Source organism: Lissotriton vulgaris, chromosome 3_2, assembly GCF_964263255.1.
Source record: "Lissotriton vulgaris chromosome 3_2, aLisVul1.2, whole genome shotgun sequence".
NCBI lineage: Eukaryota > Metazoa > Chordata > Amphibia > Caudata > Salamandridae > Lissotriton > Lissotriton vulgaris.
Genome location: NC_141690.1, coordinates 197,503,070 through 197,520,335, shown reverse-complemented (window position 1 = coordinate 197,520,335; position 17,266 = coordinate 197,503,070). Strand labels below are relative to the sequence as shown.

Sequence of the window (17,266 nt, the reverse complement as noted above, 5' to 3'; positions counted from 1 at the left end):
CAACATGTATTAAGGTGTCTGTAGTCCAAAACTAGACGATATGAATTGTCTGGCTTGGAGACAGGAAACAAAGGATTGTTCATTTGAGAGGTGCATGTTTCAATCACCCCCTGGTACTCAAGTTGATCTAAGATCTCCCTGACCTGTTTTTTAGCTTCTTGCTTTATGGGATACTGCCGTTGGGCAGTTGGTTCACTTTTTAGTCGGATTTTGTGAGGCGGTGAATCCTCATCCCATCCTACATGATTTTTATACAATGCAGGTGCCTGGGCTACTGCCCATTTCCTTGCATATGTGTATTTTTTGTGAATCGGTATGTGACTCGAGAAGGCAGGCATAATCACTTCTTCGCCACGAGGGCACTCCCTGACAAACTCTGGGGGCCAATCTTTTTCAGCTAACAGAATATCATAGCCTTTTGAGAGCTTATCCCAAAATAGACCCTTAATTTTCCTAGTCTTATCACCCTCTATACGCAATGTTATTTCGTATATTTTATGGGGCTCGCTAAGTCTGGCGTCGGCAGTTTCAACCTGAATGTATTCATTCGTGTCCACTGTCTCCAGATGACTCATCAAGATCTTGCGCGCTATACTGATCTCTGCTGCACTGTCCAACATTGTCAATGCCCACTCCCCGTTTTTCAACTGTGTCCTCAGTATTCTCGGCATGGTTGATTACTCTAATACTGGCTACCTTCTTTTTCTGAAATTGAGATTTCTTATTTTGAGCAGGTTCCTTGTCTTTGGACTTGGTGTGCTCTCCTGGGTCTGACCGTCCTCTTCTTTCCGAATTCTGTGGAAGAGATCGAGAGGGACGTGTATCAATACTTTGATATCTATCAGGTCTTTTTATATTATCCCTATTTCTAAGGTTATATCTTTTCTCAGAGGGCTCCCGTTGGGGAGACTGGCGTTCTCGAGTCGGAGTTCTTTCCCTCCGTCGAGGAGACCTTCCTCTGGACTGGAAAACTTTTTCCTTGGGAGTGGATTGTTTATTTCCATCCCAGCTCTTTTTAGGAGTGTTTGAATTATTTTTAATAAATAATTTTTCAGGATTTTCGAGCAGTTGGGGCTTAACTGGTTTCCCACCCAAGCTGTCTCTACCTAATTCTTCATAGCATTTTTCTATGATTTTTGCAAGCTCAACAGGATCTTTTATATCTGTTTCCCTCAACTTCTGGCGAATCGCCACAGATGCTGCTTCTCCCTTTACATTGGCTAATAATATAGCCGTGACCTGCTTGAAGTCTTTCAGTAATTTCATACCTAGATTTAAAGCTGGTTCTGGACCGAATTCATTTTGAATCTGTTTTAGCACGTCTGGTATTACCGCCATAGACGGAACACCGTGTGTTTTTGTGTAAATGGAAGCAAAGACTGTACCCCAAGTGTCGCAGTCCTCCACGTGTGGTGCGATTCCCATAGGAAGGCAGATGGTCAAGATTCTGTGTTTCTCAATAGGGGTAGTATCAGGAAATACTGCCTCTATTTGAGTGATTTTCTGGGCTAACCAGAAAGGAATTTGTTCCCGTTTTACGGGTGTTTTACCAAGACATGACTGTATGTTCTGTGGTGTAATTTTATTTGTGTTCCCCTGATGAGGGGTCAGCTGGTGTGAATTAACAGCTGGCTGGACTGTTGCAGTCCGTATTACATATTGGACTAATTGCCTATGTATTTTTATTAATGTGTTTAGCTGTGCTAACAGCTCTTCTCTAGACATTCTTGCAATGTCAGGATGTGGTGTGTAGCTGGCTAGAACCGGCCACGTGGCTCCTGGTCTACCTAGTGGACCGAGCCTGGTAATGTGATCATTGTGTTTTAGGGCGCCATTAAACCAGAGCAGGTGCTCTTGAAATTTAAGTGGGATTTCAATCTCCTCGAAAGGAGCGTACTCTCCCGGAGGTTCCTCTATTTTGTAATAGTGAAACTCTTGTGTTATCGCGTTTACCGCTGGAAAGTTTATCCATGAATAGAATACCTCTGTCTGCCGATACTCGTGAGCCTCTATCACGAAAATTACTGTACCACCTTGAGGTGGCAGTCCGTTTTCTATAAGTTTTAAAGTTATAGATCTTCTTAAGTGGACCGGGATGATAATAGCATCCGGGTCTGTGTATTCAGGACCTTGCTGAGTCGCATCTACTGCGGCCCCAGTGGTGCCGTTGTTTTCTACTGACATTGTATAAATGCAGTTTTTTGCAGAGTAGGTCTCCAAGGAGACAAAGATTAGATGCACAATATTTTGGAACACTGTATCCTTCAACGTTGAATAAACCAGAGCTTTACATAGGAATCTCTTCCTACTAAGGTCGGGCGGATTTTAACCTTTCACCCACTCCAGACGTCTATTGGAGTATTTAAGGGCGAAAGGGGTGTGAAATATGCACGACTGAGTTACTCTACAAGTCTTGCGTTAGTTTATCGCCTTACCAAACGTTAGGGCGCCATGTAGTGTAGTTCCTAGTTTCCCACTAGGCCCTGCGCATTGGAATAACATAAACAGTAGTATCGACGTGGAACTGCTTATATTCCAGGCCTCCACTGACTATGCTAAACTTAATTGGGTTGTGTTACCAACTAGCTCAGAGGTCACTGGAAACTTTCTTCTCTGCATAGGAAGTGATCAGCTTCCTTGGCACAGACAAGAAGGGATTCAGCTTTCCAACAACCGTGCAACATGACAACTTTGCTCCTCAGATCAAGAGTCGATCTCTAGGGTCGTGTGAAACAATAGACATAGATTTCACTCAGTCAGTCTAGTGCAGTTTACTTTCACAGTATGTAGAGAATAGAGAGACGGGCGTTTATCAATAAAGGGTTAACATTTATTGAACAGTCTTTCTTCTCATACAAGAGAAATGTATTGCCACAATTGCAATAACTGTTATTATGAAAAGTACGTACAGTAAGATAAGAATAGCGAAATAGAACTGTAAAAGCATTGATATGGTTTCTTAGCCATACAATGGTTTAAAAGTAATAAAACATATATACAGTCATATATACATTAGGCTAACATACTCAACTGGTGCTTCTAACTAAGCCTACCCCAGTGTGCCTGACCTAAGCCTAACACGTGAGAAGGGGAGTAAGTAAGTAGCTTAAGTTAAGTTGGTTTTGCCAAGGTTTGTTTCAAGAATTCTCTTCTAAGGGTTTAGTCAACACCATACCTCTGAATAGAATGATGGAGGATTGGTATCTCCTTCAGGGGTCTCTCTCGATATCCCAGTCACCTGCGAGGGTAAACTGGAAGCGCCGGGACTGGATTTCTCTGCACGAGAAAGGCAGCGGCTTCTCTCAGCGCGTCGAGGAAGGAGGGGTGACAGCGTCTGCGGGCAGCTGGGCTGGATGTCTTCGCAGAGGACGGCTGCACGGCTCCTCAAGCGTACTGCACCATAGGTCGCGCTGTAGCGGCGATAATGGTAATCAGTAGCTTCACCACCACAGGATAGCAGGCTGCAGCGACAGAGTGCTAGTTTTTACCAACACGGGGTCATGCAGGCAGCTGGCATCAGCAACATGTTCGCTCATTGCTTAAGGCAACGTTGGTAATATTTATACCTGACAGGTGCCGGGTTTGACGCAAGTTTGCTGGACATAAGACGTCAATTAAAGATGTCACTAGGAAGTGATAGTTATCAGTTGCTCATTAGAGTTCCATTACTAATCAAAACATAGCAAGCGGGGATTTCCAGGTTTGCTAAGTTTTTATCTTGTTGAAGAACTCGGAGTGTTATCTAGGAATATCAGATAGTGACTGCTGCTCTGTCATTGCACTAATTGGTCGCAAAGGAAGTAGCAGAGAGTCATGCTGGAATGTGGCTCTGTGGCTCTGCTCGTGTGAGGCCAGAGATGACTTTACAGAAAATCGCACTTGAACGGTTATGCCAATATAGGGAATAAATGGATTTATAGCCGAATAGGGGCATAAGGTCACAGTATCGATCAGGAACCTAGATAAGCACATGACAGCAGTTCTACACATTTTGAGAATGAACAAAAATTATAATACATACCACAATTTCTGGTAAGATCTGCAATGTTGTTTTAAGCTGATCCGCAGGTGAAAGTGTATCTGGAAGGTACAAAGCCCTGGATAAGAGAAGCAGGGAAGTAGGGATTTCTTGGTTCAAGTGCAGCTCCAACCACTGTAAAGCAAAACAAATTGTACTGTGTTGACGACAAAGGGCTCTATCTCCACAAATCACAAAAAATAAGTTTCAGCAAATGTAATAAAAAACTATTGATATGCTGTCTGAAGGATCAGGATCATCAAATTACAATATTTTGGCAGTTTGATTTGATAGCAGTGAAACTAGCAAGTTCGATAGAAGTCGCCAAAAGGCAATTGACTAATTTCGGTGCCTAAACAGCAAATCCAGTGTCAAATGAAGACAAAAAAAGAGAAGATATGAGAATACACTCTAAAAGCAAAAGGACTTAAATGCAAAGATATAAAGGTCCAGTGTAGCTTATTCCACTGCGTATACATGGCTTTGCCATCTAAACTGGATGCTGAAGCAGCAATGATATAAAAAGCTCAAGTGTAAAAATAGCAAAAGCACCACAGTAATCAATCATAAGTTATCTCTTCTCAGTACCCACTTAGTATTTTTTGCTTTGGGAGGTTGTGGGGGCAGGGAATAAATGCAGAAAATCATTAGTTTGGGAACTGACAACTGAATCCTGACTGGTAGGTTGGTATTTACTGCCAAGGTTATGACGTGACAGGAAAAATAACACCAAGTACAGGAACGTGCTTGGATCGTCCTAGATCTTTGATAAGGCTTTACTACTCATTCTAAGAATGGGTGTCTATGCCTGAGAGAAAACCATATTTTAATATTTATATGCTTCCCTTGGCACTTCTGATAAAATAATTTGTGTTCAAGTTTTATCATTATGTTGAGTACAGAAAGATACTGCTTAGATGAAAGATTCTAGTCTGGTAAACACTCACCTACTGGATGTGCTATACTTGAATGACTTAATGGAGAAAAGATAATGATCCTACTTCCCTGTTGGTTCACATGAACAGAACCATCTGAGTATTGGTCCAGTAAGATCCATGTTATATGGTCCAGAATCTTGGTAGAAAAATGTACTAAACCCTTTCTTTAAGACCATAGATCACACAAGTGTCAGTAGTGAATGACTAGATTTATTCATGGCTTGACTACTGTATTGATATCAACCTAAGACTCCAGAAGAATGTAAGACATTGTCAGCTCCTTTCTTAAACATCTGCTAGACATGCCATGTTCCTCTGGACCCCGTGTCCCTTAACTGGCTACTCCAGATTTTGTAATTCTCAGAAGCTCAGTTAAAGGAGTCATAGTTGACTATTTGACCAACTTGATGTGCATATCTCTATGCCCCTCGCTATCAGGCCAAAGTGAGGATTCATTATAGGCCCAGAAAAATATTTTGTGGTGCCCCAAATTGAGTGCACTGTAGGCAGCCGCTCACAGTGGTGTCGCTTGTGATGGTCCTTCATGGAGCCTTGAATAACAACAAATGCCACCAATTCCAAGGTTTGTTCCAAAGCTGTGTTCTTCTAGGTTGTCTGTTTGTGGGTTTCTCAGACATATGAAAACAAGTTACTTACGTGTAACTTTGGTTCTCCAGTATTGGAAACTTTCATAGATTCCCATGCTTGTATCATTCCCCGTTGTTGGAATAGGAGTCCCCGGTATACATATAATAGCAATAGAAACCATTACCAAAACAGAAACTAGACTTAGGCCCATTCTAGTTTTGCAACATATCCACCTCTTTTTGTATAAGAGACCAAAAAAAGTGAACAACCAATCAGTTTAGCCTCACCCCTTAGAGCCCTCCTGAGAGAAGCCCAGAGCCTCAGATGTTCGTAGCCGCTGTGCAATCATACTACTGAAGGTGCTGGAGCAGTGGTTCCCAAACCTTTTTGACCTGCGGCTCCCTTGACCTAATAAGCAGTTGGCCGTTGCTCCTACGGCCACCCTCTGGATCCAACTTAAAACACTGGTTAAACCCCTCCATTTGTACGAAGAGGCCTCTGGTGTCCGTGGTAACCCCAGCCCCCCACGCTTTATAAAGTGCTGCCACTATCACCATGTCGGAGAACAATGTTGAATGTGCACATCAGTTCTCATTTCTGACTTTTGTGTTTTGAGTTAATTCACCTTCCAGGTTCTCTGTATTTCTGGCTTTATTTCGAGGAGCTGAGGCAATGTGCCCTTTCTCCTGCCTTTCATTTAGTTACTCCTATTAATCTGTATTCCTCTCACTTCCCACTACCTTTTAAGCCCCTCTCATTTAAAACATTTTTTTTTAGAATTTTATATAGCGCAAACTAGACCCAAGAAATGGGGTATCATAGCGCTTTTCATGAGCACCAGTTTCGTTACAGATGGACACATTTCAGTTTTAGGGACGGAGAGATTAAGTGATTTGCCCAGAATCACAGGTGTTGAGCATAGTTGCCAAGACTCGAACCCGGTACCCCAGTTCCGAAGTCGACTGCTCTAGACGTAAGGCTACATCAATGATCCTACTTGTCATATAATCTATTTCAGGGGCGGCTCCTCCACAGTGGAGTAGGAGTATCACCCCACTGGCTCAGAGCCAGCAGCTAAAATATAAAACGATCTATTTTAACTTTATTTGCCAGCGTGATGGTTGGAAAATCTGATGCTCACCCCTTCCCAATCTTACTGACCAAGTTACGCCCCTGCTCATGGTCTGAATGTATTCCGTTTTATTTTCAGGTTTCCAATCTTTCTTTGTTTAATTCGTTTTTATGTGAAGTACCCAAGGCTTCTGAGCACTATGCAAAAAAGAACAAAAAAATTATGAATACAGAAAAACATACAACGAAAATAACAGTAATCGTTATAGAAGGGTAACATGATTTTACTGCACTTACAACACTGGTTGTAAGGTTAGGTAAGGTGAGGTAAGCTTAGGGTGATACACAATTGAGGTTCTTCATAGAACATGTGGTGTGAGAAGCACGGGGTCTTCAAATTGCACACGTTGGCGACCTGGAAACCAGTGGGGCTCTCTTGGGTAAGGTGGAATATGACAGCGGAGGGGTAGTGCAAATTGAATCTGTGGGATTAGTTGAAAAGAAGGCTAAGGAAAAGCACATTGCCGATGCATGACACAATGAGAGCACAGACCACTGCTTTTGGAACAGATCCCGGAAGGTGAGGGAGGACTTTTTATAACCAGAAGAGTCTAAGATGGGGGATTGTCTTTCCAGAACTACCACTTGTCAACACGCCGAGAAACGCCGAAATCGCCGACGCCCTGACTTGAGAATTGCCACTCTCCCTGCGGCCTCCCTGTGTCCCAGGAGGGATTGACCGCCGAGGCCAGCGCTAACAGCTTGCAGCTCCCGCTTCGCGGGAGCCGCTGCGCGGAGCCAAGGCGTGGGGTTGAGGCTGCAGGACAGGTCGTCATCAAGCAACTACCATTACCGGGAGGATAAGAAGAACAGCGGAAGGTAACTGGGGGCGCGTGAGGCAGGGACTCCATTGACCAGGAGTCCCCGCGCTGCACAGGTGTGCACGGCCGCGCCCCCAGCAAGCCACGCCCCCGGCCGGCCAATCTCCGTTAAAGAGCGCACCCTGCCAATAATCTGTGGGATTGTCTTTCCAGAACTACCACTTGTCAACACGCCGAGAAACGCCGAAATCGCCGACGCCCTGACTTGAGAATTGCCACTCTCCCTGCGGCCTCCCTGTGTCCCAGGAGGGATTGACCGCCGAGGCCAGCGCTAACAGCTTGCAGCTCCCGCTTCGCGGGAGCCGCTGCGCGGAGCCAAGGCGTGGGGTTGAGGCTGCAGGACAGGTCGTCATCAAGCAACTACCATTACCGGGAGGATAAGAAGAACAGCGGAAGGTAACTGGGGGCGCGTGAGGCAGGGACTCCATTGACCAGGAGTCCCCGCGCTGCACAGGTGTGCACGGCCGCGCCCCCAGCAAGCCACGCCCCCGGCCGCAACAACCTCCACAAATAGAGGACGGCAACGCGTAGCGGGACGCGAGCGGGACGCCGAGCGAAGCCCGGGCAAAGGGCGGGCCCTCTGTGGCCCTCAGGGGCCTGAGGCGGCCGGGACGGGCTACCACCCTAAGAATATTCCCACTCCAGTACCTCTGAAGAGCTAAGGGGATGCAACCACTGTTCAACGATGACCAAAACAACTAAAACACCAATGGCGACTAGATCTACCAGTAGGCTAAAAACAGTGAGTACACCTTTGCCCACTATAACCGCCATAGATAAAATGCTTCAAAAAACCATCAATGTTGTGGCGGATGCTATTCAGGACACTGAGAGGAGACTCTCCCTGACACCTAATCTATGCTTCCCTGACCTGTCCTCTCATACTACCTATGACGATCCAAATATGGATGACACTATCTCATCCCAGGAGTCTTTACTCACACAATCGTTCTCGGAATTACCTGGATCACACATTAAAGAAAAACCCACTAACTCTTTATTCTTGGAATCATCAGCTAATAATCAGGATAATAGCATCATGGTCATATCTAATAGTGCAAAAAATGACCAGCAGACAATAGATATTCCCTTGTTATCGGAAGCTGGGACCGAGGAAAATGCCCTACCGGTCATTGTCTTAACAGAATCTCAACCACCAACGCTACATAAATCGCCAAAGATTAAACGGAAGAAGCCCAGAATCAAACCCCCTACGCGGAAAATCCACCTACCTTCTGGTAAACCCAAACGATCACTTAAAGACATGTGGCAGAAGAAAGGCCCAGTAGAACCCACTGGACCAAAACGTGGGGGACCCCTTCCAACCTCCCCAGATCTATACGACTCAGACGGTAAAGCTAAATCTAATTCAGGAACTCCTGTAGTTAATGAGGAAACAGGTCATATTGATAAGAAGAGTACCTTAAGCTTCCCCTTCATGAGAGAGATTGAAACTTTAATTAAAACACTTCTTCAACCTATTAGTCATCAGATAGATACCATAGAAAAGGCTTTGAGTAAATTTGAGAGGACCCAAAATGATATATCCTCCAGTATTCTTAGATTGCTCAACACAACTAACAAGCCCTCTCTTTTTGTTCCTTCATCAACTACACTTAATGTAAAAAATTCCAAAAAAACTGGCAACCCAGTAAAGAACACAGGAAAACAAAATAAACCCCAATCAAAGGGCTTACCCACATCAGACCAAACTATAAAGTCTCAAACAGTCCCCAAACCCACTGCGAACACAACGACTTCTACAACCAATGAACCAAATAATCAAATGGATGAAGATGACGAGGCCAGTGAGTGGGCTGCAGAGGGACATCCACCTAATACCAACACAGACGCACCAAAGAACAAGAATTGCACGGCGTCTCCTAAAACTAAAACTAATACTCAATTAAAAGAAATAGGAGCTCATCCTGCCAAACCTACCACCACAAGCTCACTATTACATATTAACCTTCCTCCACAGGCTAACCCCTACACGATAGTCATGATTGGGGTGCCCAAAGTCGACGATAACAGGGAGGAAACGCGGGAGGAATTGAAGAATAAAGTCATGCAATGGCTTTCTACACATAGGCCTCTCCCTCAAAATATAATAGGTACTATACTTCAAGTCAAAAGGGTAGAGTGGGTGGGCACTCGCTTTAAATCCACAGATGGTGACTGCATCGTGGTCACCTTTAAACATCTAGGACCGGCAAAATTTATCGCAGATTGGAGGAGTTCGGGGACAAACAGCTTGATTAGGACTATGGGATTAAGCTATTTCTATCCAGCCCGCTCAGATTCACGTAGGAATAAACCCAAATATAACTACACCCAAGAAGGACGGCATATGACACAATCTAATTTCCAACCCTGGCTGGCCCCTGTTCTACCCAGACTTGATAGTCAAATGGGTTTAGATCTCCACTCATATACTCACCCATGGGGAACCAAAGTATACAACCAGCAACCAATTGAGACAGCTGCACGGCAAAGGCACGGTTTTTACCACGCCTATAACCCTGCGACTGTACAATTTGAGGAGTACGGGTTTCCTACTGCCAATAGATATGATGCTCTTTACCACTACGATCATTTAGACGAGGTTGACTGACTGTCATCTGATCCATTCCTTGAAACTCTTTTTGTTAAAGCAAGGAATTCTTCCGAAAATGATACAAACGCTGTGAAAACAGCCACCTCCCATCTAGTTTGTGCAGTAAATTCCACCCCCACAACGACATCGAGCTGCACAGTCAGTCCCCGAGCACATCAAGCTCTTGCTCCGTCAGTGAATGAAGTATGTAGTCCATCTAAGATCATGGCTTTACAACCGAATCCATTACCTGAGAACCCAAGGTCTAAGCACATGACAGGGACAATCCAAGAACCGTGCTCCCTCTCTAACATAAACCCAGGACCTAAATCTGAGGAGACTATTTCTAACCCTATCAAAATTTTGTCCTGGAATATTGCTGGACTGGCCTCTAAAATCGATGACCCACTATGGGTGGCTTTCGTTAGGAAGTACACCATCTTGTGTTTTCAAGAAACCTGGATGACCAATGGTAACACCTTCATCGAGGGATTCCAAAGTTTCTTTGTCCACGCATCCCCCTCACCTAGTGGCAGGGCAAAGGGGGGCCTGGCAATATTTATCAGTCTGTCCCTTAAAATGCTGATTAATTATGTGCAAGTGGATAGCAGGAATATTCAGATTGTTACACTCAGAAGGGGGAAAAAAGACATAACGCTGATTAATTTCTATAACTCTGTTGCAAACCCAAGTGACTGTAACATCGACAACCTTGCAAATTGTCTAGCTGAAAATCTGACAAAACTACCACAGGACAAAATACTCCTCGGCGACTTCAATACGCATATTTGCGGTAACCCTCTCCTGACAACCTTGGGATCGTTGGGCTGTGAGCTTAAAACAGGTCTCCATTTCACACACTGCCACCGTGGATCAAAACTGAACACCTTAATGGATTCCATGAACATGATCTTGGCACTATCTCTGAAAGAGGACTCTTTCACCTATGAAAATCCCTCTTACAAAGGATCTGAGTCAGGGTCCATCATAGACCATATCCTTCTTTCTGCAGGTGTGGCCCAAAAGGTCCTTAAGTTTGATATCCTCATGAGCACCTATAGTGATCACAACCCCTTACACCTCGAACTACAATGCGATCCTTCCGTACTCCAAAATAATATCAAGGATCCAGGGATACTTAAGCCGGTAAATAACAACCGTCGCTTGAAATGGAACCTGGTAAATAGTGATAAGTTGTATGAGATTGTCGCCAAAGACTGCGAATCTGAACTTAAGCTCTGTGCCACCGACTCTACTTCACCTGAATGCGTCCTATCCGCCTTTGCAGTGGTGTCTAGAAGGATAGAAAAATTTCTGACTATAACTGCCAAGGGATCAACTGCTCAATACCCACGATGGTTTGATCATGCCTGTTCTTCTGCCAACCGCAAATTAAAGGTTGCTCTCAAAAATAAACCGAGAGATTTAGCACTGGTAAAGGCCCTCCGAGCAGACTATAAAAATGCAATTGCCTCTTGCAAAAAATCAATAAAAATTAAAACATGGGAATCTTTGCTCGACCCCTCTATTCTGGGCAATAGCGCAAAGTTCTGGAAAATAATTAATAAACCTCTTTTTGATGACCCGACCGCTGACAGTCTCGGCACAGTCATACCAGAGAATGACTGGATCACCCATTTTGGATCTATCTTTAAGAGTGAAGCACCAAAGTCAAAAAAATTACCTCATTTCCCTGAAAGCAGCCCTCTACACTTCTCCTCTAAAGAAATTGAGCTAGGGATTCTTGGTCTCTCTAGCAACAAAGCACCGGGCCCTGATGGTCTTCCACCAGACCTATTTAAATCCAACATCGCCTTATGGGCTCCAATTCTTACAACAGTTATTAACGCCGGGGCTGAAGTGGGAGCGCCTAAATCTTGGGGTGCATCCACTATTGTCCCGGTTTACAAAAAGGGCGATAGAACAAAAGCAGTTTGCTATAGACCAATCTCCCTGATAAACTCTGTTGCGAAGGTAGTGGGAGGGGTTCTTTTAAATCGGATGAATGCTTGGGCCAAACAAAATAACATAATGACCCCGGCACAGTATGGATTCAGACCGGGTCATGCAACAACTACACAGTGTCTGAATCTATACCTAATAAGTGGTAAATACACCCAAGCCAGAGGTGGAACATTGTATATGGCCTTTATGGACCTTTCCTCTGCCTTCGACTGCGTCGAGAGGAGCAAACTATGGGAAATCTTGCATAATATGGGTGTGGAAAATAACCTAATCAATTTCCTGCCCAATCTACATAATGACACACGTGCCAATGTACGGTACACAAAAGACCTAAAAGTTACGAGAGAGTTTAATATTAACCGGGGCGTCAGACAGGGCTGTATTTTAGCACCTTTTCTTTTTAATTTGTACATCAATGGACTCGAGGATCATTTGGTAAAAACGGACACAGATTACCCTCGTATTGGGAAAACAGGGGTGCCGGTCCTACTTTATGCGGACGACGCCGTTTTGATATCCAGAACCGCATTAGGACTTCAGAAGTTGTTGGATTCTTTCTTCCAATTCATGACCTCACGTGATCTGAATATTAATAACTCCAAATCTTTCATAATGACGGTTGGAAAACCCCCCAAAAAACGATACCCCTTTTCAGTCAACGGAGAAAGCATACCGTTGACAAAAACATTTTCATACTTAGGAGTACTATTCGATCACAAACTTTCTTGGGGTCCTGCTATAAATAAAAAGAAAGGCGAGTTACTAAGAACCAACTTCGGAATATTGGACTTTGCACGCAAATTAGGTAACACCCCAGTGTCCGCTATACTGAAATTATATCAGGCAAAAAGCGTAGCGGTGGCATGTTATGGGAGCGAGTTGTGGGGTTTCTCACCAGTAGAAGCCTTGGGTACACTAGAAAATAACTTTTTAAAACAGGTTTTGAGCTTACCCAAAAGCACCGCTAATTTCTCTGTACATGAGGAACTGGGTATACCATACCTAGGAGATAGAATTGCTGCAAACCCTTTACTCTGTTGGCTAAACTGTTGGCGCAATGCACTTATACCCCTGACGCATAGCATCCTCGCTGAAGCCCTCACCTGGGAAGGACATCTTAAAATACCCTGGATGAACTATATTAGAAACTGTTGCAAAGACCTGGGTAGATTGGACTTATATCTAACACCACAGCATGCTACAAAGAAGGATGTTGATTTTGTAAGAAACACTTTCATGTTAAAGCGACAACTTGTCAGGGAAGACACCGAGATGAAGAAGTCCAGTGTTAGGAATCATACACTAATAAAGACATGTGTGTTCTGTGAACCATACTTATCATGGAACATCTCCAGATACGACCGTTTTCTGTTGAGCAGATTCCGATTTGGTCTTTACCACTTGATTTTAGCCGTGCCAAGTGGAGCACACAGAGGTCAAGTGTTGCCAGCTTGTGGCTGCGACAACATGTCTCCACAAGACCTGGCTCACTTTTTATTTCTGTGTCCTTATTATTCTAGTCCAAGACAAATGTTTTTAAAACCCTTGCTTAAAAAGTTGAATTTTGTACAGATTAAGCCTGCACTTTTATATCTTCAGATGCTGCCTAATGACAGTACCTTTTTTATCTGTAAGTTTTTAAAAACAGCCCGGAAGTTCAGATTAAGCATGGAAGGATGATCCCAAGATGGCTTGCACTAAATATGATATTATGTCTTGAACAGGCATTTTTATTCTCCGTTGGCCTACTGCATTTTTAACTCACTGCATTTTTAACTTTTTGGTGAACTGCCTACTTTTAAAAAAATTGGTTATAAAAATCTTGAATGAATTGTATAACAATGTATTTCTGTGCTTTTATGACTGCTTTTCTGACAGTCGAATAAAGGATTTTTGAATTGAATTGAGTCTAAGATGGTAGAAACAGGAGGACGTAAAGGACTTAATGTACCTGGCAAAGTAGAGGAACGTATCCTCCAACGCCCACTCGGGTCACCACTATTACCTGAATGGGCCCCCCGTGACTGGCGCTGCTGAGACAGTTGTGTGCGCATACGCTTAAGAATATTCAATTATGAGTAGGCGGCGGCGCGAGCGGGGGAGGGGGGTTGAGGGGGGGTGGGGATGGGGGGGCGGGGGGGTTTGCAACCTTTGCATTTCTTTGTTTGCTTTAACTGTTTGATTGCCTATGAAAATGCTTGCATGTCACTGTACTTGATATTTGCTTCTAGTGACTGTCTCTGGCTGTCAGAGCGTTACTTGATATTTGTCCATCATGCAACCAATAAAATCTATTTGAAGAAAAAAAAAAAGAATATTCCATTACCCTCTAAGCGCTCCTCGGGTCAGACGTCAGATCTCGGACGGAAACATGTTGGGTAGGGTGCGAAGGAGGGCTGCTTGCTCTCCCCTTTGCATTTCACACTTGCCATTAAAACCATTTCTATCCGTCTTGTCGGAGGGGGTAAACATGGGCTATCTCCTTGAGTTGCAGAATGCATACAGTTTCCAGTTGCAAGGACGACTTGCTGTTATTCTTAAAAGGTGTCACATCCAGACACGCGGGCTTCGCAGAGACTTGAGGCATTTTCATAAAGTTTCTGCCATGAAGGGTAGATTTTCTCAATTCACCCGGTAGCCCCGTAAACGGTATTAGACATGTGACGGGAGGTGGAGCAATACAATGGCAACAGCTCACCTTTCATACATATTGCCTTAAAGAACACACTTCACAGGTCTTTAAAAGGACCATTTGCATGTTAATGAGGCCTTGCTGTTGTTTCACACCTCTTAAGAGCCCGTGTAGCTCCACTCTGCCTATTGCTTAAGATTCCCCCCCCCCCCCCCCCGAAATATTTGATTAGCCCTCCCCCGAAATTTGGCTCTAGTTGCGCCTCTGATACCCACTCACTCCCTGCCCATTACTCGCTAGCATGGAATTTCCCACATTGTGCGCGCGGCGTCCCTGGCACCTCATTACGGTGCACCGGGGTGCCGCGGCGCAGTTTGGGAACCACTGTGCTAGAGGGTGAGCTTTCCCAGGTGAAGAGGGTGGGTCACGTAGAACTCTATGAAAGTTTCCAATACTGGAAAACCAAAGTTACAGGTAAGTAACTTGATTACGTACGCCAGTATTGGAACTTTCATAAATTCCCATGCTTGTGTCAGAGTAGCTAGCAATTATAAGCACATTCTTAGAACCATGAGCATTGTGAAACTAAGAACAAATCAACAGCCCATTTGCCATAATGACAACAGTAATGGTCAATAAACATTCTTAGAAACATTAGAAATTATAAACACATGAGGTTCTAAAATGTGCAAGAGCTGAAAAACAGTAAACATGGAAGGAGGGATGAACGGGAAAGCTCACCACCACTGCAAGAGGTTCCTCAGGACTGCCTGCCTCACTGCTGTGTCACTCTGCGTTGCAGAATCCAGGCAGTAATGTCTTGTAAATGTATGAGTACTGCTCCAGGTCGCTGCTCTGCAGATCTCCCGGATAGGAACTCCGGCAAAGAGGCCTGTCGAAGAAGAAATCGCCCTCGTAGAGGGAGCACGGACCAGACCTTCCAGGGGCTTACCCACTGCTCTGTGACAATACTGAATAGGGCTGGTAATCCAACAAGCAATCCCCTGTTTGGAAAGGAGAAAACCCTTACGAGTAGCGCTAATTTGCTAAAAGACACAAACAGTTGAGGAGACTTCCTGAAGTCTTTAGCACGTTGCAGATAGAATTTTAAGCGAATGTATGACTGAACTACTGCCTAAACCACAAATTCCTTAACCGCGAAGGCTAAACAACGAGCAAACCCAAACAACTACATTTTTAACAACGAGTTCCTAAACCACGAAAATTTCCATTCAAATTGCTCTTTACACATTTATTCAAGTATGTTCTTTTAAATCCGCGTTTTTAAGATTTATAAACAATGAAACTTAAAGATAAATTATTTTTTATTAAACTTTTCTAGAGAGATGCCAAGTATAGTTTTGCCTCTCTAGATGCTGATATGAAAAACTTAATGTCATGCCTTTGCAGAATCAACTAAATGTCTGGCATTAAACCAAAAGTGGGGACAACAGTCCGAATTGTCGTTTAGCAGTGTCGCGAAGAGTGGGGACAGCAGTCCGAGTCATTTTATCCATCTGCATGCCAAAGCAGCTGTCACCTCGGCTGCAATAAATTGTACAATAGAGTCTCCTTCAAAGTCCACTTTCGCGTACAGCTTTCTATGGACACCACGGGCATCCCTTGCACCTTTTGCAAGACAAATACTTCCCTCCTTTGAAGCCTCATTTTAAAATGCACAACTTGTCATTCAACTGTATGTAATGAATGTGCAGTGTTGTTTTTTTAAATAGTTTTACCTTCCTAGAGTCGTGGTTTAGGAATCTCGGGGACAGCAGTCTGACTCGTGGTTTAGGAATGTAAATCACTGTGCTACAACCGGGAAAACACAATTTGATAGTTTTGTTTATTTTGTTGTTGTTGTTGTTTTATCTAAATTCAATGCCTGTAAATGCCTTATGAGCGTGTGTTGCTCTCCACCAACGCTTTTTCTTCAACATAACGTGACAACTGCCTTGTCCTCCATTTACTATATGACGCTTGCAGCCATTTTGCGTGGCATGTATAACGGCATCTAGAGAAAAATACTTAATTCCTTTGAACCCTCATTTATGGGGCACAAATTGTCATTCAACTGCACCCAATGAATGTGCAGCATTGTTTTTTCTAATAGTTTTACCTCACTAGATGCGGCAAAGTCGTGGTTTACGAATGTGTTGAAATGAAGAGTCGTGGTTAAGGACTTCGTTGTTCAGGATTTCTCGTTGTTCTGACTTCATTGTTCAGGTTAGTTGAGATTTAAACTTCGTTGTTTAGGATGTTTCCCATTTTAAGCACCTCTGAATGTCCAGTGAGTGGAGTGGCTTTTCTGCCGGAGTAGTAGGTTGAGGGAAAAAAGTTTTGAGTAGTACCGGCTCATTCAAATGAAAGTCTGAAGGCACTTTCGGTATGAACTTTAGGTTAGTACGGAGTATCACCGTACCCTTCTTAAACTGGAGAAAAGGTTCCTGAATAGTGAGAGCCTGCAATTCACCCACTCTCCTGGCCGAAGTCGAGGCTAGTAGAAGAGCTACCTTCCAGGAGAGGAATTTCAAATCTGCTCTGTGAATAGGTTCGAAGGGATGCTTCATGAGCTGG

The 17,266-nt window shown here is 43.9% G+C and overlaps 1 protein-coding gene across 1 annotated transcript in view; it reads right to left on the bottom strand.

Moving 5' to 3' along the window:
- LETM1 (leucine zipper and EF-hand containing transmembrane protein 1) overlaps window positions 1-17,266 on the bottom strand; it is a 733,094-nt gene that overhangs the window by 257,489 nt on the left and 458,339 nt on the right. The window contains exon 8 of the mRNA XM_086964211.1: window positions 4,022-4,153. Coding sequence (XP_086820337.1) covers window positions 4,022-4,153 — 132 coding nt within the window. The remainder of the gene's footprint in view (window positions 1-4,021; window positions 4,154-17,266) is intronic.